The sequence below is a fragment of the Vombatus ursinus genome, unplaced genomic scaffold, assembly GCF_900497805.2.
Source record: "Vombatus ursinus unplaced genomic scaffold, bare-nosed wombat genome assembly UNPS02014798.1, whole genome shotgun sequence".
In the NCBI taxonomy this organism is placed as follows: domain Eukaryota; kingdom Metazoa; phylum Chordata; class Mammalia; order Diprotodontia; family Vombatidae; genus Vombatus; species Vombatus ursinus.
Genome location: NW_020954576.1, coordinates 12,474,469 through 12,501,450, shown reverse-complemented (window position 1 = coordinate 12,501,450; position 26,982 = coordinate 12,474,469). Strand labels below are relative to the sequence as shown.

Below are 26,982 nucleotides of genomic sequence, written 5' to 3'. Positions count from 1 at the left end.
AAAATATATACTTCCTCATTTGTATAATTGAGCCAATATTTTAACTTGTACTACCTATCTTATAGAGTTATTTTACCAGAAATACTTTGTAACCTCTTAATACCTATACATACAACAACTAGTTAAATTAGAGAGACAGACTGGTAGATGACCTGGGTTCTGACAGATACATTACGGCTTTGTGAGCCTAGGCATTTCGTTTAATGTCTCAGTTAATATGGTTCTTTAAAATAAACAAATAACAACTCTCTCTAAAATGCTATGTCATTCACGATAAAAAAAAAAAAAACTGGTGCCTGAAAAGTTATGATTAGTTTGGAGCAAAGTAGTGACTACTAAGCAGCTATTCCAAGACATTTACAAGAAAAAAAGAAAAATTGAAGTAATGAGAAGAGATCTACGCTGCTTGCTGAAGAAAAATAATATATTATGCTAGGGACATTTTTCTTTTTAAGTTTAAACATTAGTTCTCCTTGTAATTTAAAGTTCCTTGAAGGTAGGACTAAGTTTTCTTTGTTTTTTTCCAAAAGCATGTTAAGGTACCTCCTATATATGAGGCTATTTGTGGCAAAGAAACTTTAATGTGACATTTCAACATTTGGACCAATTTAATTAAAAGCTGAGTATGAACTCAGAGAAGAGACCTAACGGTAACCAATTTGAACTTGTTAGGAACTGAGCTTTATCAATTAAACAACAATACATTATACTGCTTTCATTTAAGTCAATTCCTGTCTTATAAGGATGGGGATAGGGACTGAACATGTGATTTGATTGGTAGAGGAAACTTCTAGATTTAAAAAAAAAAAACCCAAACCTCCCTATGCCAATCAATCAATTTGACATCTTCTCTTCAACTTTTAACCCTAGCATTACCTCCTAAAATACTAAGAGGTTAAACAGGCCTTGAACACAGTGAATTTAATGTATTTCTACTTTATTTTTAATAACTATATTTTATGGAAAAAAATAGTGGGATTAAAGCACAGCACATATAGACCTTTGCATTCCAAGGTCTATCTCAAATGTAGCTCATAAGTCAGATCATAGATCTAATGGGGATAGGATCTGAACCCCAAAAAGGAAAAGATCGTGTCTTTGGGATCTGGACCTCAAAAAGGAAAAGCCCTGGACTTTCCCATATGGTCAAATCTCTGGTGTTTTTCAGAGGCTATAATCCTATCAATTGGCCTTTCTTTATTGCCTATGCCCAATCTCCCAATTCTCTTTTACCCTTAACCGAGCCTAGCCCTCCATTGTCTTACCTCCCTATTTCCCCCCTCCCCTGCACTTCCCCCCTTTAATCCTTTCTAGGCTCCATTATCCCTTGGCCATGTGGTCCAAGTCCCTGTACTTCTATTACCTCACAGTCACCCTAGCTTACTGGCCACTCCCAATCAGTTCCTCCTTAGATCCCTCCTCTGGTTATCCTAGACTACGTGGCCACTACTAGATCCTTCCCACAGTCTTTCTGTATATAAGGTCCATCTGGTCTCCATTAAGGGGCTCAGATTCTGAAGATCTGGCCTGCTTGCATTAGTGATACAAATGCTTAGATGCCTTAAGAATCTGGACAATATGGCTAATCTTTAATAAACTTTGTTTTTGGGTGAAAGAAGGCTTGAGTCCAATTCATTCCAGCAGAACCCATGTGTCATGATTTTGGGGTCCCAGTACCCCTAAACTTCTAAACCTCAACAGATCCACTGAAGAACTAAAATGTGGGAGTCATCTGCACAGACGTGATAACTGAACTGAGTAGTATGAATAACATTACTAAAGGAAATATTTATGCATAAAAAGAAAAGGGTCAAGGGAATAAGCATACTCAGGAAACACGAGAAAGAAAAACATGCAAGAATAATTTTGTAGAAGATGCATAATAAAAGAATATTAAGGAGCAGAAGATAGTGAATAATGTTAAGTACAGCAGAAAGTTCAATAGAAAGAACTCCATTGGATTTACCAATTAAGCAGACATTGATTGCTTAGAAGAAAGCAATTTCAATAAAAGAACAGGAAAAAAAAGGCAGAATGCAGGGAATTCAATGACAGAACAGTGAGTAAATTAAGGAAGAAGCAGTAAAGATTAACTTCTAGAAGTCTGGTAGGAAAGAGGAGTGAAAACAATATTTAATTAACATATAAATTATAATAATGCAAGTCTTAAATTAGCCATCTTTCATAGGACTGGCTTCACAAGTTAACCAAATAAAAAGTTTACATTGTATCCTTACCTCATCCAAAAAAAGAAAAAATAATTTAAGATATTAATCTAGATGGATAAAGTAAGCTATCTGTACCTTAAGGTCACAAAACTGTAAGGCTTTATGGATAAAAAAAATCATACATGTTGACAAATCTATCAAGAATACTTTCTTGCTTTTTCTCAATTTAAAATATTCTATCATCTAATATTATTATAACATGCACAAAATAATTTGGCAAATTTCACAAGGTCATTTTACAAGACTTTTGAAAATTAGTCTTTCAAATAGCTTCACATCCCTAAAAAGAGAAATGAGAAATAAAAACCCAATCCTGTGGAAAGACAAGCATACTGACACACTATAGACAGAATTGTGAATTAGCCCAATCACTCCAGATAATAATTTGGAATTATGCTAAGAAAGTGCCAAAAATATTTTTATCCTTTGACCCAGAGTTCTCATTGTTAGGTGTATAACATGAGGGGGCCACAGATGGAAAGAAATATTGATCAAAATACTCATAGCCACAGTTTTTATGGTAGTAAAAATATGGAAAACTTAGTAAATCCCACTGATTGAGTAATAACTAAGCAAACTGTGATATGTAAATATTATGGAATTATTAAGACTGCCATAAGTGATGAATATGAAGAATTCAGGGAAACATGGCAAAGCTCATGTGAACTAATGAAGGAAGGAGAATCATGAAAGCAAAATATATGGTAACTACTACAATATAAATGGAAAGAAATGCTTCTGGAAAAAAAGAAAATAAAAAAGAAACTAAAATCTTTATGATTACCAAGCTTAGACTCAAAGAAGAGATGAGAAAATGTACCTCTTCCCTTATTTGCAGAGATGGGGAACTGTAAGTGTGGAATGCTACATATTTCTGTCAGTCAAGGTTGATATGTTAGTTTTGCTAAACTATTCTTTTTTATTCCTTCTTCTTCTGTTACAAATAATACTCAAATGTAAATAGCTTTTTGCACATTGTTTCCTCCCTTAAAATATGAGTTCCTGGAGGGTGGGGATCATGTTTTTGCTTTTTTTTTTTTGTATCCCTTGCACTTAGCACACAGTTCCTGGTACCTAGTAACTGATTAATAAATGTTTGCTGAGATTCGTGGTGGTGGTGGCGATGATGATGACAAGGGATGGATCACTGGGTAAGAGAGGAGGATAGAGATGAAATTGTTATGAAAGTAAATTATATTAAAATAAAATTAGCCTTCTCATAATATAAGCAACTCATATTAATATAAAGCTTGTGGTTTAAAAAGTGCTTGCCGGATAATATACCTGTAAATTGAGTAGTATATTAAAAGATACACTAACATAACATTACCAGGAAGGTTAAAAAAATCAGATTGGTAGAAAAATACCCAGTTTTATAAAGAAGTATAAAGTCAAATACATTATCTATCCAGTCTGTTATGGATCATGTGAAACCTGAATCATCAATAATCTAACATAAAATTACAACTTTTTTCCCCCTTTTTCCTTACAATGCAAGTATAGAATATAGCATGCAGGAAACTTACTTTAGGGTCTCAAGAGACATCTGTAAATTGTAATTGCGTTCCTGTTCTGGAAGCTTAGAGAATTCTACCAAGCAAGGGTGTTGTCTCTTGTTGTCATCCCTGACCTGAAAAACAGTAGGTAGTTAGTATAAGTTGCCTCAATATTTTAAAGCAATGATAGGGAATATATAAAACTTAAAGGGAAAAATAGTCAGGATATTCCAAAAACAATGTTATTGTAAAAACTACCACCATTCCAAGCCTACAATATTTTTTACAGAAAGATTATGTAAATGGGTAATATCTAATTTCTACTTATGTCAGGAATCATAATTTATACCTTCCCCTTTTTAAATAAGGTTATCAAACTTTTGGATCTTCAGTTTCTATTTGGTCACAGTACTGTTTTTGTTTTTAAATTTTATTTTATTTTATTTTCAGTTCCACACTCTTTCCCTCTACTTTCTCTCCTTCTAGCTCTTTGAGAAGGCAAGAAAAACAAAACCCATTACAAATAGGTATAGTCATACAAAAACTATTTCCCCATTTGCCATTTAAGAAAGGAAAGAAGGAAGGAAGGAAAAAAAGAAAGAAGGAATATGTTTTGATCTGTACTGTGAATCCATCAGCTTTGTTTCTGGAGGTGGATAGCATGTTTCATGGATAAGCCTTTTGGAACTGTGGTAGGTCATTGTGTTGGACAGAGTTACTAAGTCCTTCAAAGTTGATTATATCTTTACAATATTGCTATTACTATATAAATTGTACTTACTCTGCTCATTTCACTTGGCATCAGTTCATACAATCCTTGACAGGTTTTTCTGAAACCATCCCCTTCATCATTTCTTACAATACAATAGTATTACAACACAATCATATGCCACAACTTGTTCTGTCATACCCTAACCAATTAGCATCCCTTCAGTTCCCAATTCTTTGCCACAGCAAAAAGAACTGCTGTAAATATTTTTGTACATATAGATCCTTTTCTTTCTTTGATCTTTTAGAAATACAGATCTAGTAGTAGTATTTCTGGGTCAAAGGGAAAACACAGTTTTATAGCCCTTTGCTCATACCTCCAAGTTGTTCTCTAGAATGGTTAGACCACTTCAAAACTCCACCAAATGATAGTGCATTAGTGTACCCATTTTCACATATCCTCTCTAGCAATTGTCATTTTTCTTTTCTGTCTTCTTAGCCAATCTGATGTGAACCAATATGACTCTACTTTGTATGTGCTGCTCTGCCTGGTTTCAACTCCATGTAATGTATCTCCTGTACCATTATTTTCATTATTTTATGAATGTTAATAATAATTAATAATTGTTTGTAAGATTCTACAGAGAATTTAACATCATATCTTATTGTTTACCTTTTGGCAGGCATCATCTCACTATCTGGCAAGTCAGTCAAATGTCTGCTAAATACGGCATTTTCTAGGATCCTTCGGTTTTCTTGATATGAAAAATAATTTACACTGGTTAAACTTTTTAATAAAATTATCGTAAGTGCAGGTGTCACTTTTAAATTCATTTCCCATCTTTGTTCACCAATTATTTGTTTAAATATTTCAGAATCACATTGTTTCAACTGTATGATAGAACTTTTTATCATTATTCTGATCTTAATTTTAGCAAGCTGATGCTCTGATAACTGGAATAACTTCAACTTCAGTAACAAGTCTTTCCTAATCTGTTAAGATATAATCCATTTATAACCCATTTTAGCTTTTTTCAGTGTCATTTGGTGGTTGTCATGGCCAATATCTGACAATTATTTTAATAAAGTATTCATTGCATAAAGGCATGAGGCTTCAGTGTAATCTATAAATCTTTGGCCTCTCCCATTCTTTATTCCTGAATCATGCTTTATATTTCAATAATCTCTATCAGAGAAGACTTGTGGAAAGACAAACACACTAATGCACATTGAGTAGAGACACAAATTTGTTCAAACAGTTTGTAAAGTAATTTAGAGTCAGACCAAAAACGGTCCACACTCCTTAATCCAGAAATACCACTTCTAAGCACATACTCCAGAGGTCAAAGACAGCAATAAAAAATTCATATATACCAAAATATACATAGTAGCACTTTTGTGGCACAAAGAAGTATCAGTCAGTCAATAAGCACTGATTAAGTCATTAAGCACCTACTATATCACAGGCATTGTGTTAGATACTAGGGATACAAAGAAAAAGACAGCACTTCTCATCAAGGAGTTTACAATCTAATGTCAGGAAGGGAGGTAACAAGCAAACAAATATGTACAATAAGCTATATTCAGGATAAACAGGAAATAATTAACGGAGGCAAGGCACTAAAATTAAGATTTATTGGGGAAGGCTTCCTACAGAAGTTATCATTTTAGTTGATACTTAAAGGAAGCCAAGAGGCAGAGATGGGGAAGGAGAGTATCCCAGGCAGGAGGAACAGGCAAAAAAATGCCTGGTGCTAAGAGATAGTATGTCTTATTTGTGGAATAGCAAAGAGGTCAATGACACTGGATCATAGAGTATGTTGGGGTGGAGGATGTAAGATAGAGGTAGGTTATCAAGGGCTGGGAATATCAGAGGATTTTTTATTTGATCCTGGAGGTGATAGGAAGCTACTGGGGTTTGGGTAGAGGGGTGATGTGCTCAGACCCGCATTTCAGGAAAATCACATTGGAGTCTGGAGGATAGAATAGAAAGAGGAGAGACTTGAAGCAGGTAGATACACCAGCAGGCTATTACAATAGTAGAGATGTGAGGTGATGAGGGCTCGCACCAGCATGGTGGCAGTGTCAGAGGAGAGCAGGGGGTGTTTTTGAGAAATGTTGTAAAGGTAAAACCCACAGGCTTTGGCAACAGATTAGACAAAGAAAGGGGAGAGATAACGAGGAGCTGGGCATGAAGCCTTGGTGGCAAGCCTGGGGTACTAGAAGAATGGTAGTACTATTGACAATAACAGGGAAGTTGAGACAGGGGAGGGTTTAGGGGGAAAGATAATGATTTCACTTTGAAATAGTTTCAATTAAAGCATCTGAGTTATAACACTTGTCTTAGCACACAGGCAAATCATTTGTTCACTCTATGCTTCAGCTACTCATCTGAGAAATAAAGTAAGAATTTATTCCAATATCTACTTTACCAAGATGTATAAATTGGTTTGACACTTTAAATACTCTGGAAACTTGAAATAAAAGTAGTATATTAATGAGAATATTATAATTCTACTAAATAAGTCAAGGATTAAGTTATATATAGGATATGAATGTATAAGAATGAATTAATTTATGATTATGACATGATAAATTCAGAATATAAAAAACAGAAAAACATTTACTTCTCATTTCTTATTTTATCTCTCATGTGTAGAAACTGAGAAGGTAAAAGCTGCCTTTGTCTTTAGCAGAATGGCTATTATAATAACAAAAAGGGATCAAGTGGTCAGGCTATTAATAAAACAAGTAAAAAACTCAAATGAATGGCAAAAAGTGATATTGAATTTGGAAAATATAAATTTTCCAATACAATAAGACATTATAAATAGTTAAGTGAGAAAACAAAACTTGTCTTTTCTACTTCTAAATTATATTTTTGAACATTTTTTCTCCCCAAATAATTAAATTTAAAATCAGAAAAGTAATTAATCCCTCAATCATCATGCTAATAGCCATTCCCTTTATTAAAGAAAATAATTTTTCAAAAATAATGTTTTATATTTTTCATTTAATTACTTATGGATGGAACTTAGTAAGCGGAAGGATGAGTAATAATGAGTTCTGTTTTTCAGAAAGATTTATCAATAGAATGTTAAAATTAATTCCAAAATCATGTACCGGTCCATACTGCCAGCCAAGTTCAATTTTATTCATAACCCATAACTCATGGATGTTCTCAGCTAGTTTTTCTCTGATTCTTTCCAGATGAGGAGGCAAAACAATCTAAAAGAAGAAAAAAGAATACATTTTTAATTACTTCAATAAAGTACCTGACAGTTGTTCTTACCACTAATTAGAAATAAGGGGAAAACACTGTATATAAACTCCACTGGTAAAGGGAGCTCCAAGAGGAGGAAACACTCTCAATAACATAGATTGGCACCTTATTTGCAATTTATATTCTTAGTCAAGTGGATTAGATTGAGTGATTTGTCCAGAGTCACACAGCCAATAAGTGACAGAGGTATGATTTTTAAGCTGGCTCTGACAGCAGTTTTCTGTCTACTATTTCACAGCTGCTTTACCATTAATTACATTAATCAAAATGAATGTCTTATAAGCCATTAAAATTATTGAAAAAAGAAATCCCAAATCAGACATTCTTTGGATAATACAGTTTAGGCTTTTTATTTTTTATTTTTTGTAACAGGTTTAGCTTACCATGTAAATTAATGAGCAAAAGTCGAATAAAAGGAAAAGCAAGAGACACATGAGACCCCATTATTGTAAAGCAGTGAAAGTCTGGGGAATCAAGCTACCTGGAGGCTGTACTTTCTGTGAGGTGTATGCACTTGACCAAGTCTTTACATTGGAATGTGCTCTAGGCTATCTGAGACTGCAGACACACTGTATAGTAAGGATATTGGGTAATGGTGACAGTCACAAGATTGGTAACAGCAGAATTCTTAACACTGTTTGAGACTTTCCCTCTTCTTTCAAACATACTAATGTCAAAGGTCATGAGACCTTGGCACTTATTCTCATGGGAACCTGACAACTTGTCAGTTTTAAGCTATGTAAAACAGCTAGTGTTATCTTTGTTAAACTACAACTATTAAAATAAAATCATTTATGCTTGATAGGCATGCCATATATATATATATGTATATCACCTGAAAACAATATTTTGGGTTTTGTTTGTTTTACTACTTGATTAAAGAACCCAAAGGCAAGCAACAGATGAAGAGATGAAAAATGGACAAGTAATTTAAAAGACCTTGAAAGCCAATCTCATCTCACTAGTGACTTCTATATAACTTCAGGCTTCTTAATCTACTTCTCTGAGACAAATATACATTTAATCATATGACATATACTCTGCATTCCTTTAGAGTTTTAGATTTGTTATACTCAAATGCTATATGTTTTTAACAACAGATTCCACATAACAATATTAATATAAAAATTTTAAAACTAACAACATAACAAAATTGTACTGTCTATAAGACAAAAAAGTGCTGATTGAATATATGTCTATTTTATACATTAAAATTTTTAAATATTGTTTAATGGCAAATAAAAAGTGAGATAACTGGAAACAGAAATGCCCTAGAGAATCATTGGCTTAAAGAAATGCAAAGTGTTTTAGAAGGTTTTTCATACCTGGCTAGTATCCACAGGGATTGGTGTGAAGGCTGCTTGTGATAAAGAAACAGTAGGGCCAAGCAGATCTCTTGAGTATGTTCGGTCTTGCTTGTATTCTCGACTATGCTCCACTTTCAATTTTTCTTTTGGCAGGACAGCTTCAAAACAAGGAGCATAACCAGTTGGAGGAAGGAATTTGAACTCTCCATGTCGACCCCCAAGGAGAAAACGTACCCTGAAAATCAAGAAACAGTGGAAAATTATAATTCTGACACAAATATGAATACTTTTACTCTTAGAAAGATAATAAGTTAAATCCTAATATATAATTAGTGTTATCTGGAGTTACCATCTTTATAATCATTAAATAATCAATCAAATTCTCTTTAGTGCTTAAGACTTTTCCTAATAAATTAGAGTACAAATCATTACTCCCATCAAAAGGCAAAAGTGTCAGATTCTGTGGATGTGGATGAATCAGTGAAAATTCATTATTTCCACTGGATAAACAACTTGAAACCCATGTATTCTTCTCTTAGAAGCAAAAAAAAACCAAAACAACCAACCCAAACACATACGTATATGCCAACAGGCAACATGGGGCAGTGGTAAAAAACATTAGAGTAAAAAAATCACAAAACTTGAATTGGCATCCTACCACTGGTATTTGCTGGCTATACAAACATAGACAAGTCATTTAAACTATGAACCTCAATTTTATGATCCATAATCACAATCATCCATAATCATGCCTGTACTACTTACCTCACAGTTGTTTGAGGATAAAATTAAAAAATGTTTATGAGTGTACTTTGTTAACTATAAAGCACAAAAAATGTAAAGCATTGGTAGTAATCTGTTTAAGTTTACACATGGACAAAATACTGGACAACATGGGATACAAAATAAGTTAGATGCTTCCCCACTGGCCATGATTCCAATGAAATATTGTCAAGGCCTCAATATTAATGTATATATACCAAAAACCAAGGTAATGATATTCTTGGCCTTTGGAAAGTCTTCAAACCAAAAGATTCTCTTAAAATCTTTTCAGAGTAAAATCATTATATCAACAATGGAGGTGTGACTCTCAAAGATTTCAATATCCATTCTTTTTAATCTTGCATGCAAAATATGGACAGTTTTATGCAATGCTGTCCCAGTAGAGGACATCCCTTTTTGCCAAATTAAGTTTGGTTTAAAACCTGTAAGGTAAGCTTTAACGAGACATTTACGTGTTTAAGGTTTACAAAGTGCTTTCCCTATATTAGTTTATTTCAGATTGTCCACCTGTAACTTCCTTTTTTTTCCTTTAAATATCTCATTTTAAGTCTACAGTATTTAAAACTGGTTAGTTAATCCAATTACAGTATATCTGAAGAGTTCTTACTTCATTAGACTGTCTTATTGCAAAGTGACCTTAAAATTGTATTTCTCTTGTAATTTTCATCTTTCGTTTAAATTCTATCTTCACCCAATAAAAAGGAAAGGGGAAAATGAGAAAAAAAGACAAATTTTTGAATGAACATACTAGAAGTTTTAAGAAATAGTATTGGCCTGTTTTCTTATAGATACAGGAAAAAGTTCTAATGACAAGGGAAGGAATTTTTCTTGGCTTCTTTCCCTTCTTTTCAAATGCTGCTTCTTGACCTTGACTGATAAACTGCAAATAACCTCCCAAACATTAAAAATTAAGCTTCATTACTCAGTAAAGTTATGATGGATCTATATTACTCAAAGTCTATAAGAAGTACCTATATATTTTCTACATGAAAGTGGCACAGTGGATAAAGTACTGGTCCCGGGGTCAGTTCAAATCTGGCCTCGGAAATTTATTAGCTGTGTGACCCTAGACAAGTCACTTAACATCCATTTACCTTAGCTTCCTCACCTGTAAAATGGGGATAGTAATAGCACCTGCCCTTCAGGATTGTTGTGAGGATCAAATAAAATAACAATTGTAAAGCACTTAGTACAGTGCCTGGCACGTAGTAAATGCTATATAATTGTTAGATATTATAATTATTATTAAGATAATTAAAATAGCCATAACAACAACTAGGTATCATTTATTAAAACAACTTTTAAAACAAATGATCATTTCAAGTTTCATTTTTCTTTTGGGAAGGAAGGAAAGGAAGAAAAGGAAAAAAAGGAAGAAAATAAAGACAATCTTTTTTTTAATTTTCTTGGTGAAAGGATTCATACATTACTTCACCACATATATGTATTGGTAAGTAATATGTCAAATGTTAAAAGCATAGGATAACACTGAAAGATCATAACTTTGGAGCTAGAATCAAGTCCAATAGTCTTCATTTAAGAGACAGGGAAATTGAAACTGTGAAAGATTAGGTGACTTGTCCAGGGTCAAACAACTAGGACATGTCTGAGACCAAATTTGAACTCAGGTCTTTCTCATTCCAAGACTAGTGCTCACTTTGTCATCCAGAAGCCAAGGTGACCTGATAATGCACTGAAATAATTTTGGCATGATCATCCACCCAAAAAAGGGTACTTGTACAATAATACATATTCCTTATAGACAGATAAGCAGACAGAAGTTGGGAGTGTAAGACCTGAAAACTAAAAGAAAACAAATGACAAATTCAGGCAAGTTAATAGCTTCATAATTAATAGAAGAAAGCACACAGTTCAAAGCATGTTACATTTTAAACAGCAAGAAGTGGACTTGAAACTGGTCTAAAATTCTAGGCTGAATGAGCTAATTTCTACTCCACTCACTCCTATGTGGTCAAATGCCACAATCATTTAACCTTTCCATCTTTCAGGGAACAGAGAAAATGCAGTTAGGCCACCATGCAAAAATGAGAGGCAAGGGTTAGAGATGACAAGGGAATAGCTGTACAATTTTCTGTCAAATTAAAAGAATTAAGATGGGAAAGCAAAGAAAAAACATCACCAGATATACTAACTTTATTCCTGCTGAGAAACTAACGACTGGAAAGAAGAGGCCATCAATGTTGAAATTCTCAAACATTCCTTGAACTGGTTGTCCATTGATTCGGAATGAAATGCTTGGGGCACTTAGATCTAAACAGCAGCTGATGACATCATCAGTTCTCAACAGGTGTTGGTTTGGTGAACTCACTGTCCGTGCTACACAACCTGTGGAGGGAAAAATATTGAAGAAAGAAATGTAAGAAGGTACCCAAAAGATTTCAATAAGTAATGACAAATACATTTAAAATATGGGAATACATTGATTTTCAATGTTAAAACACTGCCATTTGTCAGATACTTTAAAATTCTCTGGTGTTACATTAAGATATAGTTGAACTTAGATTAAATTTCACAATCAGACTTAGTCACAGAAGACAGCTGAAGACATATACTTCATTCCTCTCAATACAGAGATGCATACACTGTTAAGCAGAGTCAATGTGTCAGTTCTGCTTAACTATTTTTCTTAGTTAAAATGAGATCTAATGAAGGGTGATATCAGAAAATAAATATAGTATTGTTTTAAAAGTCATTAACAAAACTTTTTAAAAGTATACTAATACTGTACTATTACCATTGGCCACATGGTTCATGCTTAGTAACATAGTAATATAACAAGATCCTTCTGCTATTTCCAGTAATAAACTTCCTTTAATAAAATCTAAGGCAGAACCACTATATGCCAAATCCTTCTCTGGTGGATAGAATGATTGGGTACTATTTATCTAGTGCATAAAGAAAGCTATTACATTCTATGTAGTGTATTACTATAATAAAAATTAACAGTTATGAAAATAATACGAAAAACAGTTTATAAACAGTTATAAAATGACATCAGTGGGTTTCATCTTCTGGGACTTAAACTATTGTATGAAAATAAAACTGCTCTCCCACATGATATATATTGCCCTCCTCTAGTCCAATGGGGCACCATTTGGTGGCACTGAAAGGGAATCTGATAAATCTAATTTACCCATTGGCCTAAGGCTAAAGTTATAATTCCTTCCCTGTAGGGATGAGTATTCTCACAGTACATGTGAGAAAATATTTTAAGTAACTAACCAAAAAAAGATCCTCATTTAGCTAAATGCCCCAAGTCCACTCCAATCCATGATCAGCAAAACTGCCAAAGCAATATTACTGTGGGATAGTTCTACACACGAACCCACTAAAGAAGGTCTAGTGGCCCATTCTTGCTTCTAGGATAAAATATAAGCTAACAGACAAGGGAAATGAGAGATTACATCCCAGGAATGCAGGATAAGCCACACAAAGGCACAGTGACAGGAAATGGATTATCATTCATTTACAACAATCGGCAGGCCAGTTTGACTGAAACACAGAATGCTTGAAGGAGAGTAACATATAATAATTCTGGAAGGGTGGGCTGGAGCCAAATTGCAAAGGATTTTGAATGTCAAACAAAGGATTTTGGATTTTATCCTAGAGATTATGGAGAGTCCATGGAGGTTTCTGAGTAGGGTGGGGTAACCTGGTCAGGGCTTTCCTTTAAGACTATCAATTTGTCAGCTATGGAAAGGGCAAATTGGAAAGGGAAGAGAGACAAAGCAAGGAAAGAACCTGACTCAGGATATCCTTCTTACAAATGAAATATTGGCTATTTTTACTAGCAATAAAATAGCAAATAATAAATCCTAAATGCACTTTTAATTTTTGCAAGTTATTTTTCATAAAGAGGAACTGATAGTGTTATTTAATATTTAATGTAATCTTGACATGTCACTTTGGGCCCCCATTTCTACATTTATAAAATGAGGAATTTAGACTAAATAGCACTTCCAGCTGTAGATCCTTTGAACTATGGCTTGTTACCAGGAAAAAAAGTATGTTGATATGTATAAGGAGTTGACAACTTTTCAAAAGTTGTTTTAAAATTAAAAGGTCTTAAATTATTCACTTTGAATACAATTTTAGAAGCCAGAAATAAGTTTCCATATCTTTCCCCAAAAGGAAAATGAGCTCTCTTTCACCTAGGTGGGTTTGTGTTGCCTTTGAGTGAAAGGTTGGAAGGGACGGGAGGAGGAGACTTGCAAAGAAGCTCAGTGCGTTCAGGCAACCTGGGAATTCAGGAACGGAATAAGTAATTTTTTAAAAAGCTGTAAATAGCAGAAATGGCGATGGGTCTCTGACCTTCAGCGTAAAGTCTCAGGAAAGTGAAAGAAAAACTTTTTTCCTCTCATTTCATCTTATACCTAGTATCTTTCTACAGACATGCTTTCTTCTCTTTCAGCATTTGCCATTTGTGACTGACCTAGACATGTGCATACTTTTGTGTCATTAATCCAACCAACCTATCAACCAACAACATTTATTAAACATTAACAAGCTAGTCCCTTCCCTCAAGGTGCAAAGACATATATATTTGGAGGTGAGCCCTAGCAACTGGTAGGATCAGGAAATGTTCCATGTAGGGGCCACAACGCAGTCCTCAATTCCGAATTTAAAGATACCATAAAAGTAGGTAAAATTAAATTCATGATAAAGAAGTTCTCCAAAGAAGAAGCTCAGGGAGAATGAATACAAAATACTGAAGTGAGAATAAAAGACAAAAATGTTTTTAAAAAAATGAACTCTACATAATCACAAACCACTAGTTTTGAAGGCAAGCTACACAGAGAAAAATTTAGGATGATAGCTCTCCCAGAACATGATAAATTAAAAAAAAGCACCTTAATATTATACTGTAGCAATAATAAGACAAAACAGTCCAAAACTTCTGAAAACAGCATTGATTGAGAATCAAAGAGATTGCCCATGGGGAGGTCAGGGAGGACAAAACTACACTTCAAATTCCAAGGAATATTGCAATGATAATTATCATCATAACCATTTTCCTCATCTTCATTCTCCTCCTCTTCCTTTTCCTCATCATCAATATAGGAATAGACCTGTGATTTCATCAGTAGGGACCTCCTAGTGAGAGAACAGACTCTACCAATGAAGATTTGCAACCTGCTTTATAATTTATAGTTTTGGAGAGCTGCTTTGGGGGCATTGAGAAGCGAAATGATTTGCCCAAAGTCACTATGTATCAGTGCAGAAACTGAATTCGAGTCTTACTGTCTCTAAGATCCTCATCTCTATGCACTCTGCCATAATTTCAATAACATACACAAGATTTTTCAAACAGCCAGCAGAAAAAGCTTCATATTTGAAGGAAAGACAATTTCAATAACACAAGATTATTCTGTATTCGTGAGAAACTTCAGGACAGAATAGAATAGTATATTTCACACAGCTAACAAGTTCAAGATATCACCCAAAACAAAATCTGCAAACTGCGGACTGCAAATCATCAATGAAGAAAGGTAGACTTCAAGAAGAAGAATTAAAAAAAAAACCCAAAGAGGTGAACAGATTATTCAGTTCACAAACAAGCCAACCTGAAAAACAAGAAAGGTATATCAAGAAGAGACTAAGTTGGGGCAGCTAGGTGGCACAGTAGATAGAGCTCCAGTCTTGGAGTCAAGAGAACCTGAGTTCAAATCTGGCCTCAGACACATTAACACTTACTAGATGTGTGACCCTGGGCAAGTTACTTAACCCTAATTGCCCATCAAAAAAAAAAAGAGAGAGAGAGACTAAGTAATGAAATCAATTCTATCATGTTTAAAAGTTATTGCTTTTTTAAAAAGATTGATCTATGGCATAAAAGAAAGATACATCCATACCACATCTATGGGTGAATAGTGAAAAGATAATAGAGAGACTGTTTAGAACAAACAGAGGGTGATGTACTTGGCCCTACAGAAATCACATAGCCTAAGAATCCTTCCATGGGAGAAAAGGTAGAGGAGCATTATAAGGGATTTTGACTGGTAAAGGGGAGGGATTTAGACATTAGAAGAGCAACTTCTCTGAGAAATGGCTGTGCCTCTAAGGACAACCTACTATTCCCAGGAGAAGAGATGTACCAGTTCTAAAGCCCCAGTGGGGCTGTGAATCTGAACTTGGTGAAATTAATATTATATAGGAACTAGCTAAACTGTGAACCCAATCCCTTTCCCCTCTCCAAGAATAAGGCAGTATATGGGGGGTAGGGAGGGGGCACTTCCCCTAAGATGTTACGGAAAATATTTTTAATTCTTACTTAATTTTTTAATTAAATATTCCTTTATAAAAGTTAATCTGATGTTAAGTACACAAATGAAATAGAGGTGGTATTCTCTGACCCTAAAAGAGGGGAGAAAAAAATTGGTGAGGGCTTCAGCCAGTGGCAGAAAAGAGAGACCGCAGAGCACTGAAGAACCCTGAGGGAGGGGTGAAATGAAACACAACTGGCCCTCAGAGAAAGAAGTCAGAGTAAACCCATGTTACATACAGCTGCAGGGATATTAAGTGATTTGCCCAAGGTCACAAAGGTAATGTATGTCAGAGGTCAAGTTTGAACCTAGGTCTTTTGACTCCAGAGTTGGTAAAATTTTTCTTGCTCCAGGTAAAGGAAAAATTCAAGTAGTCAAAGGACTCTACTAAAAATTAAAAGGTTGGAAGAGGGGAAGATTTTTGAATCCATTTGTTTACCTGGGCAGGGAAAAATAATGAGAACATGGAAGAGAGGGGGTATAGAGTAACAATTTAAAGACTTGGCACATAGCTGGCAAAAAAAGAATGAGGAAGTGAGGAGAGCCTGTGGGACGAGTAGCATCTAAAGAGTATAAACAGCACTAACAGACTAATAGGATCAACAAAATACTGACTTGAAAGTGGAAGGGGTTAAAAATCAATTCCAAAAAAAAGAGGAAAACAAACCTAAAAGTCATCATTTAAATGTGGATAAATAAAATCAACTCAATAAGACAAAGAGAATGATAAAACAGAGAGGAAAACAAAGTTCAACTTTGTGCTAGAGGCAAGAAACATATCTAAAAATCAAATATATACAAAATGAAAATAAAAGGCTGAAATAAATCTGGCTATGAACTCTCTTCAAAAAAAAAACAGAACTTGTGCTGCAAAGCAAAAATAAAAATTTGTGATATCACGAGAGAAAGATAAACAAATAAATATTACTAAAGGGTTTAAAGACAATGCAACAATATCAATACTAAACATATATACATCATATGGCAGAAAATCTAAATACATAAACAGAAAGTTAACTGATCTTGACAAAATAATAACCATTAATTTCATCTTAACCATCTTTATTGTTCTGAAATGAGTATATCTTTCAATTATTTATGAATTTATTCCTGCATTATCTAGCCAGAAATAAAAAAATAGTCAGTTTTTGCACTCTTTTAAGTTAGAAATCACAATATTTGAGCATATCATTGAAGGGATAAAAATGTTACAGCTTTAAATTAAAACAAATTGGAATTATTTAAATACACACATATCATTCATATGCAATATAGCATTTTAAATATATGCTTTCATTTTAATATCTTTCTTACCACCTCCATCCCAATGGATTTTGGCTTTTACTAAAATAAATACATTCTTAAAGTATCAGATCTCTGAACAAGATACATATCTATAAGTAGAATGTGTAGGTCTCATAAAGATGTAAAAATTAGTTACAAGGGCAAAAAAGCTTTCTTTGGAACCTTGTAAAAGTAAATGGTATTTACCTGACCATAGATGAAGTCCATCAAATCCATAAGAGAATAAATCATCTCCAACACCATTTCCGCCCCATTCTTCACCACCCCCAGGATAGGGTGAATAACCTTCCGTTGAAGCCCACCCTACTCGGAGGTGCGTTGCTTCAGCTGTCACAAAAGGTTCTGTGTGGTCTACCATGAGTTCATAGTACCATTTCCTATATTGAGCTGACCCTTCACTGATGCCAAGAAAAATATTGGGCCGCATGCTTTTAAGAGGAAAAAATAATCAGTTGAAAAAATCCAAATACACATGACATGATCACTTTCAATTTACATTAGTAATACCTTCCTGAAAAGAGATCAAAATTATATCATTTAAATATAGTTACTAATTTAGGATACAAGTATATTCAGTCTTAACCCTGAACATAATTCAATAAATACAATGTTTGCTGTTCTGGGTAAATTATGTTTACATTTCTGGTTTAATTACCCTCCTATGATATCTGCAGAGGTATGCTAGTAATGCCCTTATTTTCTCTGGAAAAAATGTATGCAAGACATCTGCATTACTAATATTTTCTTCATCACTTCCTTAAGTCTAGTCAATCAATGAAACAATAAATAAGTCCTTGATTTGCAATGTCTGCTGATTTCTGAGGTTTTAACGCTCACATAAAATTTAACAACTGGCTCTCAAGAGTCAGAGTTGATTCTAGAACCTCTCTGGATATTTTGCACAATATATTGAAGTCATATGTTAGGAAACTGCATAAAATTGTCAACAAAAGATTGTCATTTCTTTAATTAAAAGAGAGAGAGAGAGTTATACAAACCCAAACCATAATTCTTTGATTTTGGTTCAATGGGAGTAAAATATGAAATTTCTACTATAATATTTTTCTGTTGCTTCTGGATAACACATATACTTAAGTAACTATGTCTTCAACATATGCTATAGTTGAAAGGAACTATAACAGAAAAACCAACTTTTTCCCTTTCCATAATCTCATTATGGAATTAAGTCCTTTTTGGCCAGTGTATGATGTCACATTTCATTCCCTCACAAAAATGAATGCCACAAAATGCAAGATCCTTGAGGAGAAAGCTGTGTTTATCAATTTTTATTTATCATGCCTAGTACAGTTTCTGGCACATGGTATGCACTTAATAAATGCTTGATTATTGAGGTTGACACATTAAATTTTAATCACATTTTCAAAAGCTTCGAGGGACAAACTGAATCTTCATGTTTTACTTGCTTCTATGAACACAAAAGATTGTCATGTCTTTACTTCCCTTTTCAACTTATTCCATCAAACTTCAAATTTAATTTAGCTATTTAGATGACCCATTTTAGTTTGATTTACTACATGGAATGATAAAGACATAAAACCTCTGACTTAATTTTAAGCTTGTATAATATACCTTTTTTTCTCAATTTGTCCACTTTAACAGTGATAGTCATGAAATACAACTACCTCTGAAGAATTAAAAATAAGTATCACATAGAAGACAATGGAGAGGTACATGAAGGTTATGAATAGGCTCCTACATAAAATCAATGAGTCACTTCAAAGATTAGGAATAAAAGATAATAACATCAAGGAATTTTATGATACAAAGAAAAGAAGGGCTAATTATATGTCAAGAACAAGGCATAACAGATGAATAACAAGTACTTCACTGGTAATTTTACCAAGTAAAGAAGGTCTGTAGCACATCTGGGCAGACCCTCCCCTACCATGGTAAATGTATGGAAGTACATGGACAAGAGTTACATATGGTATGTAGGGATGATTGGGTTGCAATCTGCACCAATGGAAGGAACTCTAGAATTAATAAGATCACTAATCCATTTCAGTATTTGAGTAATAAAGTGAATACTTAATGAATGGTATTAATGTAAAATAATACTTTTAAGCTGCTCAATCCAAAAGTTTATAAGATACTACTTCTAGAAGAGAGACTTACAAAGTCTATATAGCATTTGACTTCATTTAAAAAAAAATACCTGCTCACGTGATTCACAAGACGTGTCTGTAGTAGCAGATCTCTTCCTGGTAGGAGGTTGTCACAGATTAGATGCTGATTGGAACGGACAGCAACTCCATGGCAAACGCAGAGAGAACACAAGACATCCAGAACCTAAAAAAGAAAACAGCTTTCTTCTCATTTTATTTACTCTTTATTATTCAAATTCAATCAGTAACATTCACATTAGAAAGAAGCAAACATCCTTATAATTCCCTAAGAGTCAAAACTTTAAGAGTTTTCAAGAATGTACTCTCTATAAAAATTCAACTCTTATTTAACTTTACCATATGAATGAACATCCATTACTCCCAAAAGTACCTATAAAACTATCAAAAGTAAATGGGAAAATAGTTCCTTATAAGGAAAAGTCTGGGGCATGTTTAAGTTTTTGTTTTTTTTCCATATTTTTAATGCCTCATTCTTAGCTCCTAGAAGTTAGGAAACATATCATATTCCTATGGTTTAACATAGTCTACAAAGTACTTAGTACCACTTGACATGTCACTAATGTCAGCTGAATAATCCCAGTAAGACTGCCAAAAAAAAAAAAAGAAAAGATGTATTATCCTATTTTGCTACAATTTGGTTCATCTTAGGTTGATAAAATACATCTCCCTCACCTTGTGATTTCGTCCATGTTTGTCTAAAAGTGAGATAATGGATTTAATATGTCCTTCTTTAATAATATTCAGAGCTTCTGGACTTTCCACCAATACACAGTGTAAAACCTCTAGAATCCCTAAAGACAAAACAAAAGAAAAAAAGTAAAAAAAAAAGCCCAGGGACTTTTATCTATTCTTTTCATTATCTATTCTTAGAAACAAGATAACCACAGGAAAATATTATCCCGAAGAAAGATTCAATAGACTGAGAAAATTAAGCATATGCTTTAGTAAATTAATTTTGTATTTGTCTTCTCCTATAAGCAAACTATCACTTCTTCGAGAGTTTGTCATGATTGACTGGTTTTCACCATGGGTTTTGGCTCTGTTAGAATGTTCTTCATATGATATCTGGTCTCACTGAGAAATAAGTCTTGTACCAATTATCAATGTTATACTGAGTGCTCTGATATCTCAATATAGCCCAACAGTGGTTAGTGAGAAATGAGCCTCGATGTGGAATTTAAAAAGAAAACTAATGAACAACAACAACAGAATTTTGTGTATGTGTGTATATAAGTATATATATATATACACACATACACATATATATACACATACATATATACACAATGTACATAAAATGTGTTATTTATGTTATATGTATACATGTACATATATACTACATAACCACAAAACTATACTATACTACGGAGACACTTGGGTGACTAAGGAGAGAGCGCTGGGCCTAAAGTCAGGAAGACCTGAGTTCAAATCAGGTCTCAGTCATTTCCTAACTGACCCTGGGCAAGTCAACCTCTGTTTGCCTTAATCCACTGGGGAAGGAAATAACAAACCACTCCACAATCTTTGCCAAGAAAACCCCATGGACAGTACTGGCATGCTATGGTCCACAACTGAATGACTGACCTACTATACTACACTATACTATACTATTCTATACTATACTATACTATACTACACTACACTATTCTATACTATACTATACTGTACAGTACTGCATTGTATTGTACTACACATATTATATACACTATACACACAATAGATACACTACATGTAAATTACATATCTATACTATATATACCATATACTATACTCTATCTGTACTATACATAAATATACTATATCTATACCTACAATAATACATAGCATTTCATAAAGATCAAAGAACAACAAACTACGTGGATATAAACTGATTCTGAAAGTAAGCACTTTCGAGAGATCATCCTCTAGGAGTTGGCAAACTATAGTCTGAGGGCCAAATCCAGCCCTACTTGTCTTTTTGTGCCTCCCTTGAGCTAAAAAGTTTTTACATTGTCAAAAAATATAAAACTTTATTTGAAAATGTTAAAAATATTCTTTCTTCCAGGCCACCATTTGTCTATCCCAGATCCAATCTGTATCTGAAGGGGAAAAGGGAATAAGCATTTAAATAGCTCCTACTATATGCCAAGCAGTATGCCAAGCACTTTTACAAATACTGATCTTCATAACAACCCTTTGAGGTTGGCGCTATTATTATCCCCATTTTAAAGCTGAGTGAGGTAAATGGATGTTAAACGGCTTGCCCAGGGTCATTGAGCTACTAACTGTCCGAGACCACATTTGAATTCAGATCCTTCCTGACTCCAGTGTCATGCTCAATCCTTGGCATCACCACTATAGAGAGAATAAATACAAAGAATATAAATATAAGGTATGTTGGGAGTGAGGGTATAGCTTTATAAAACAAAGAGGCCCTGGGAGGAAAACTCAGTTTCAAGAAAGTTTGGTGAGAGACCTAACTAATCAAAGTCATCCTGAGAGCATTTAAGAATAAAACTGGAAAGGAAAAAAAAAGGTGAAAGGGGGGGAAATCCCCAAAGATTTTTATAAATAATTCTTTGAACCATCAAGTACAAAGAAGTCATTACATTTGTACTCTACCATCACAATTCATGATAAGTTTCTTGAGTTAGGACAAATGGCACTGAAGGGGGTAAAGTTAGAATGGAGGAATAAAAAGAAGTAGTTTTGCTTGGATCAGTCAGCATTCTACCACAGCAACTTAGAACATGTTCCAAACCAAATTCTGATGAGGAAAGCCAAGAAAAAGTCACAGCAAATTAGAAAGACAGACAGAGAGATTTGCAAACACTATTAGCGGACCAGTCAAGAGCACAGGAGACATTCCAGCACCAGAGAATGAAAGAGAACTGAGATAGAGCAGCAGAGCAGGAAGCACTGATGCAGGAAAAGCCCTCAGAGTATTCCTGAACTAGTGCTGCCATCTGGCAGCTCTGTCACTCATTACCCAATTCCCAGTAACAGTTCCAGGGCCAAGAGAAGCAGTTGTGAATGAGCAGAGAAGCCTAACTGTATAATGAGCAAGGAACAAATTTCAGAAACTTAGCTATGTCCAGCTGTGTTCAGAAACTTAGGCTCTGAGTCCAGGGGCAGAGGAGTGACTCAGTTCTAACCTTTAGTCCAGCATGTAAACCACGATGGAATAAATAGGACAGAAGCCCAAGAATGAAGGGGAGCCAGAAGTCCCGGTGCTCTGAACCTACAGAACCTCTCAGGGACTGAGTCCAGCAACAGTCTACTGAAACTAAACTATACATATGGCAAAAGACCCAAACCTAGGTCAGGAACTTAAAGAGCTCAGACCAGGAAAGTTATGAACAGACCTCTCCCATAGATCAAAGCATTCTGCAAGCACTGAAAACTTATAGGTCCCAGACTGAACTGTGAAAGAAGCAAAAAGTCACAGAAGGACAAATGCTCATACCAGACATCCTGCCTCTCACCAGAAATCAGCAAAGCACAACACTAAAATAAGTACAAAGTCAAGAAGTAGGTATGAAAAGTGCAAAAACACAAAACAAAAAAATACAAAAAGATAACTGTGGTGAAAGAAGGCTCAAGTCACAAACACATGACTTCAAAAAATCTATAAGCAAAGCCTCGAAGACAAAATGCAGATTAGACACAAGCTCAACAATAATTCTTAGAAGAGTCAAAGAAAGACATTTTTTAAAAAAGCAAAAAATTATTTTAGAAAACAATTAAGACCTGGCAACATTGGGACTTCACTACCATCTGAATTGGCTTAAGGAGAGAAGAATATACACACAAAAAAAAATAGGTACAGAAATTCACTTTACCCAATGAGGAAGTAGGAGGGAAAGGGATTAATAGAAAGTGGAGGGAGGTGATGAGTGAGAATAGATTAAGGGAAGCAGTGGTAAGAGGTAAAACAGACTCTTGAGGAGGGGAACAGAATAAAAGAATAGAATGGAGGGAAATGTACAGTTAGCAATCATAACTGTGAATGTGAATGGGATGAACTCACCCAAAAAATGAAAGAAGAGGCTGCATGATTAGAAACCAGAATCCAACAATACAAGAAAAATACTTTAAAGAGAAACATATACATAGAGCTAAAATAAGAGGCCAGAGTAGCATCTATTATGCTTCAGCTGCAGTTAAAAAAAAAGCAGGGATCATGATCTCAGACAAAGCAAAAGCAAAAATAGACCAAACTAAAAGCGATAAAAAGAAAAGATACATTTTGCTAAGAAGTGCCATAGACAATGAGTTACTACCAACACTGACTGTATATGCAACAAACAGAATTGCATGTAAATTCTTAAAGAAAAGTTAAATGATATGCAGGAGTAAATAGAGAATAAAATTATGTAATGGGGGGTATGGGGGAGAGAAACTTCAATTTAACCCTCTTAGAGCTATCTAACTTTGAAATCAACAAGAAAGAAGTTTAGGAGATAAACAAAATTTTATAAAACTTAGATATGATATACCTCTGGAGAATACCAAATAGAAACAGAAAGGAGTATATCTATTTCTCAGCTATGCATGGAACCTTCACAAAAACTGATCATGTATTAGGGCACAAAAACCTTACAAAAATACAGAATAGCATAAATATTAAACATTTTTCTGACCATAATACAATAAAAGGTTTTAGAAGCATAGATTAAAAACTAATTGGAAACTAAATAAAAATAATTTTATTAAGGGGAAATTAGTATCTCTAAATGGTTATATCAATAAAAGAGAGCAAGAACAGAGCAACAAATTGTGCATGCAATTTGAAAAACATGAAAAACAACAAATTAACACCACTGCAATTAGATATCAAAATAAAAATGATAGTAATAAAATTGAAAGTTTAGAAGAAAACATCAAACTAATAAGTAAAACTAGGAGCTTTTTTTTTTAATAGCTAAGCCTTCAAATAATTTGATTTAAAAAGGAAAGAAGCAAATCAAACTATTGGTATCAAAAATGAAAAGGGTGAATTCGCAACCAATGAACGTAAAATTAAAGCAATTATTAGTAGCTATTCTGTCCAATTACGTGCCAATAAATCTAACAACCTAAGTGAAATGGATCAATATTTACAAAAATATAAATTGCTCAGATGATTAACAGAAAGGGAAATAGAATATATAAATAAGAGAGAGGATGAGGGCTATAAAGATGGCCCTTGTATATTTGTTAACTAATGCCAAGGGCATTACACGAGGGGCTCTTTGCCAACCAGAACTTTTGCTTAGGCAAGTTAGGTCAATTCAAATGCAATTCAAAACAGTCTAAATGAAATAGATGAATATTTCCAAGAATATAAATTGCCCAGATTAACAGAACAGAAAATAGAATACTTGAATAACCCTATCTTAGAAAAATAAATTAAACAATCCATGAACTACCTAAGAAAAAACCCCCAGTACCAGATGGACTTACAAGTTAATTCTACTGACTATTTAAAGAGCAATTAAATCCAATACTACATAACTGTTTGAAAAAAATAAAACAAGTAAAGAAGAAGTTCTATCAGATTTCTTCTATGACACAAATATGGCCTTGATACCTAACCCAGGGAGAGACAAAAGAAAGGAAAAAAAACTACAGATTAATTTCCTTAATGTATATCAATACAAAAATTTAAATGAAATATTAGCAAGGAAATTGTAATAACACATCACAAAAATCATACACTATGAACAGGTGGGATTTATATCAGGAAGACAGGGCTGGTTCAATATTAGGAAAACTATAAGCAAAATTCATCATATTAACATTATCTGTAATAGGGATAAGCTAGACATGTTTCCAATAAAGTCAAGGATGAAGCAAGGATGACCATTGTCACCATTATTATCCAATATTGTATTAATGTGATTAGAAAATTATTAGAAAATAGAATAACTATAGATAACTATAGATAATGAGAAAACAGTATTTTTTCCAGTGATATGATGGTTTATTAAGAGAATCCAAGAGAGTCAACTAAAAAAAACACTAATAAAAATAATTTAAAACTTTAATAAAGCTGAAGGATATAAATCTTACACATAAGTTTTCAGCATTTCTATATGTTACTAATAAAACCCAGCAGAAGAGATAGAAAGAGAAATTCCATTTAAAATAACTACAGAGAGCATAAAATACTTGGAAGTCTATCTCCCAGAACATTCACAAGAGCTACATGAACACAATTAAAAAAACACTCTTTCCCTCCCCTCGCCCAGATCAGCCCAGGCAGGCATGGCTCCAAGGGTTGACCAGAAGCCTCTTAGCAGATGTCCAGGTGGTATATGTCTGCCTCTTAAAGCTGGGAAAAGAAAAACAAGTTTTTGAGTAATAAAGATGCCTCCTAAATTTGAGTGCCATCTAAAAAATGATGATGTCACTGGTTCAATGAAAAGTGAAAGGAGAAATCTTTTGGAAGGAGATTCAGATGGAGAAGAGGATTTTTTCCTAAGGGCCCATCTGGACCAAAATTTGGACCTTGGAATGACAAAATTAGGCATGTACAGAATCAGGTGGATGAAGTAAATGATGTCATGCAAGAGAATATTACAAAAGTGGTTGAAAGAAGAGAGAGACTAGATGAGCTACAAGACAAATCAGAAAACTTATAAGATAACGCAACAGCTTTTAGCAACAAATCTAAACTGATTTGAAGGCAAATGTGGTGGCATGGATACAAAATGAAGGCCATCTTGGCTCTAGTTGCTGTTATCCTTTTGCTGTTGATTATCATTCTTACTGTCCTGAAATATCGGACTTGATTCAGTGACTAGAGATCTCCAATAAAACAGTTCTGGGATAATTAAATAAAAAAGAAGATTGCTGCATAATTTAATGAAATATGTGTATGACTTTCAAAAGTGTTCTTTCTCAAGAAGTAAAAAGGCAAGTATCCAGTTCAAATTGGAGCACTGATAAGTTCCTGATTAGCTTCCTACCTTTCACCAAAATATGCTCATTAATTTATTTTAAAATAGAAACATCTACTTTGCCATGTTATAGGAATCTAATTTGAAACTGGATACTTGCCCATACATTATTTGTATATAGAGTTAAACATTGATGATGATATTTATAATTTAACAAAATTTTATACTGTAAATTAGAGAGGTAGGGATTTATTGCATCAAGTTCAGTAATAGGGTAAGAAGTAAGAGACGAAACATTATGTAAAAAGGGATGGCAACCATTCAGTTAATGATTACAAATTGTATAATTCTCATGTAAAAAAATTAGGTTTTGGAAATAGTTTCCATATATTTATGGAGAAACCAATGTTTTCAATACTGCTACTTTCAACAGTGACTAAAGACATTCCAGTAAACCTATTTTGCCTGTATGTTAAAAACAAAACAAAACAAAACACTCTTCACATAAATACAGTGCTATATAATTGGAGAAATGTTAATTGCTTACGGTTATGTCACGTTAATATGACAAAAATGAC

General features: G+C 33.9%; 1 protein-coding gene and 1 pseudogene across 1 annotated transcript in view; one reads left to right on the top strand and one right to left on the bottom strand.

The window, feature by feature from the left end:
* The window catches only part of LOC114050041 (ryanodine receptor 2), an 811,539-nt gene that overhangs the window by 366,323 nt on the left and 418,234 nt on the right, over positions 1-26,982 (bottom strand). The window contains exons 18-24 of the mRNA XM_027871576.1: positions 20,214-20,332; positions 19,571-19,704; positions 17,581-17,822; positions 11,959-12,151; positions 9,041-9,257; positions 7,556-7,660; positions 3,755-3,858 (exon numbers count right to left, since the gene is read on the bottom strand). Of these exons, the coding sequence (XP_027727377.1) occupies positions 3,755-3,858; positions 7,556-7,660; positions 9,041-9,257; positions 11,959-12,151; positions 17,581-17,822; positions 19,571-19,704; positions 20,214-20,332 (1,114 nt within the window). The remainder of the gene's footprint in view (positions 1-3,754; positions 3,859-7,555; positions 7,661-9,040; positions 9,258-11,958; positions 12,152-17,580; positions 17,823-19,570; positions 19,705-20,213; positions 20,333-26,982) is intronic.
* Positions 25,872-26,296, top strand: LOC114049751 (annotated as a pseudogene).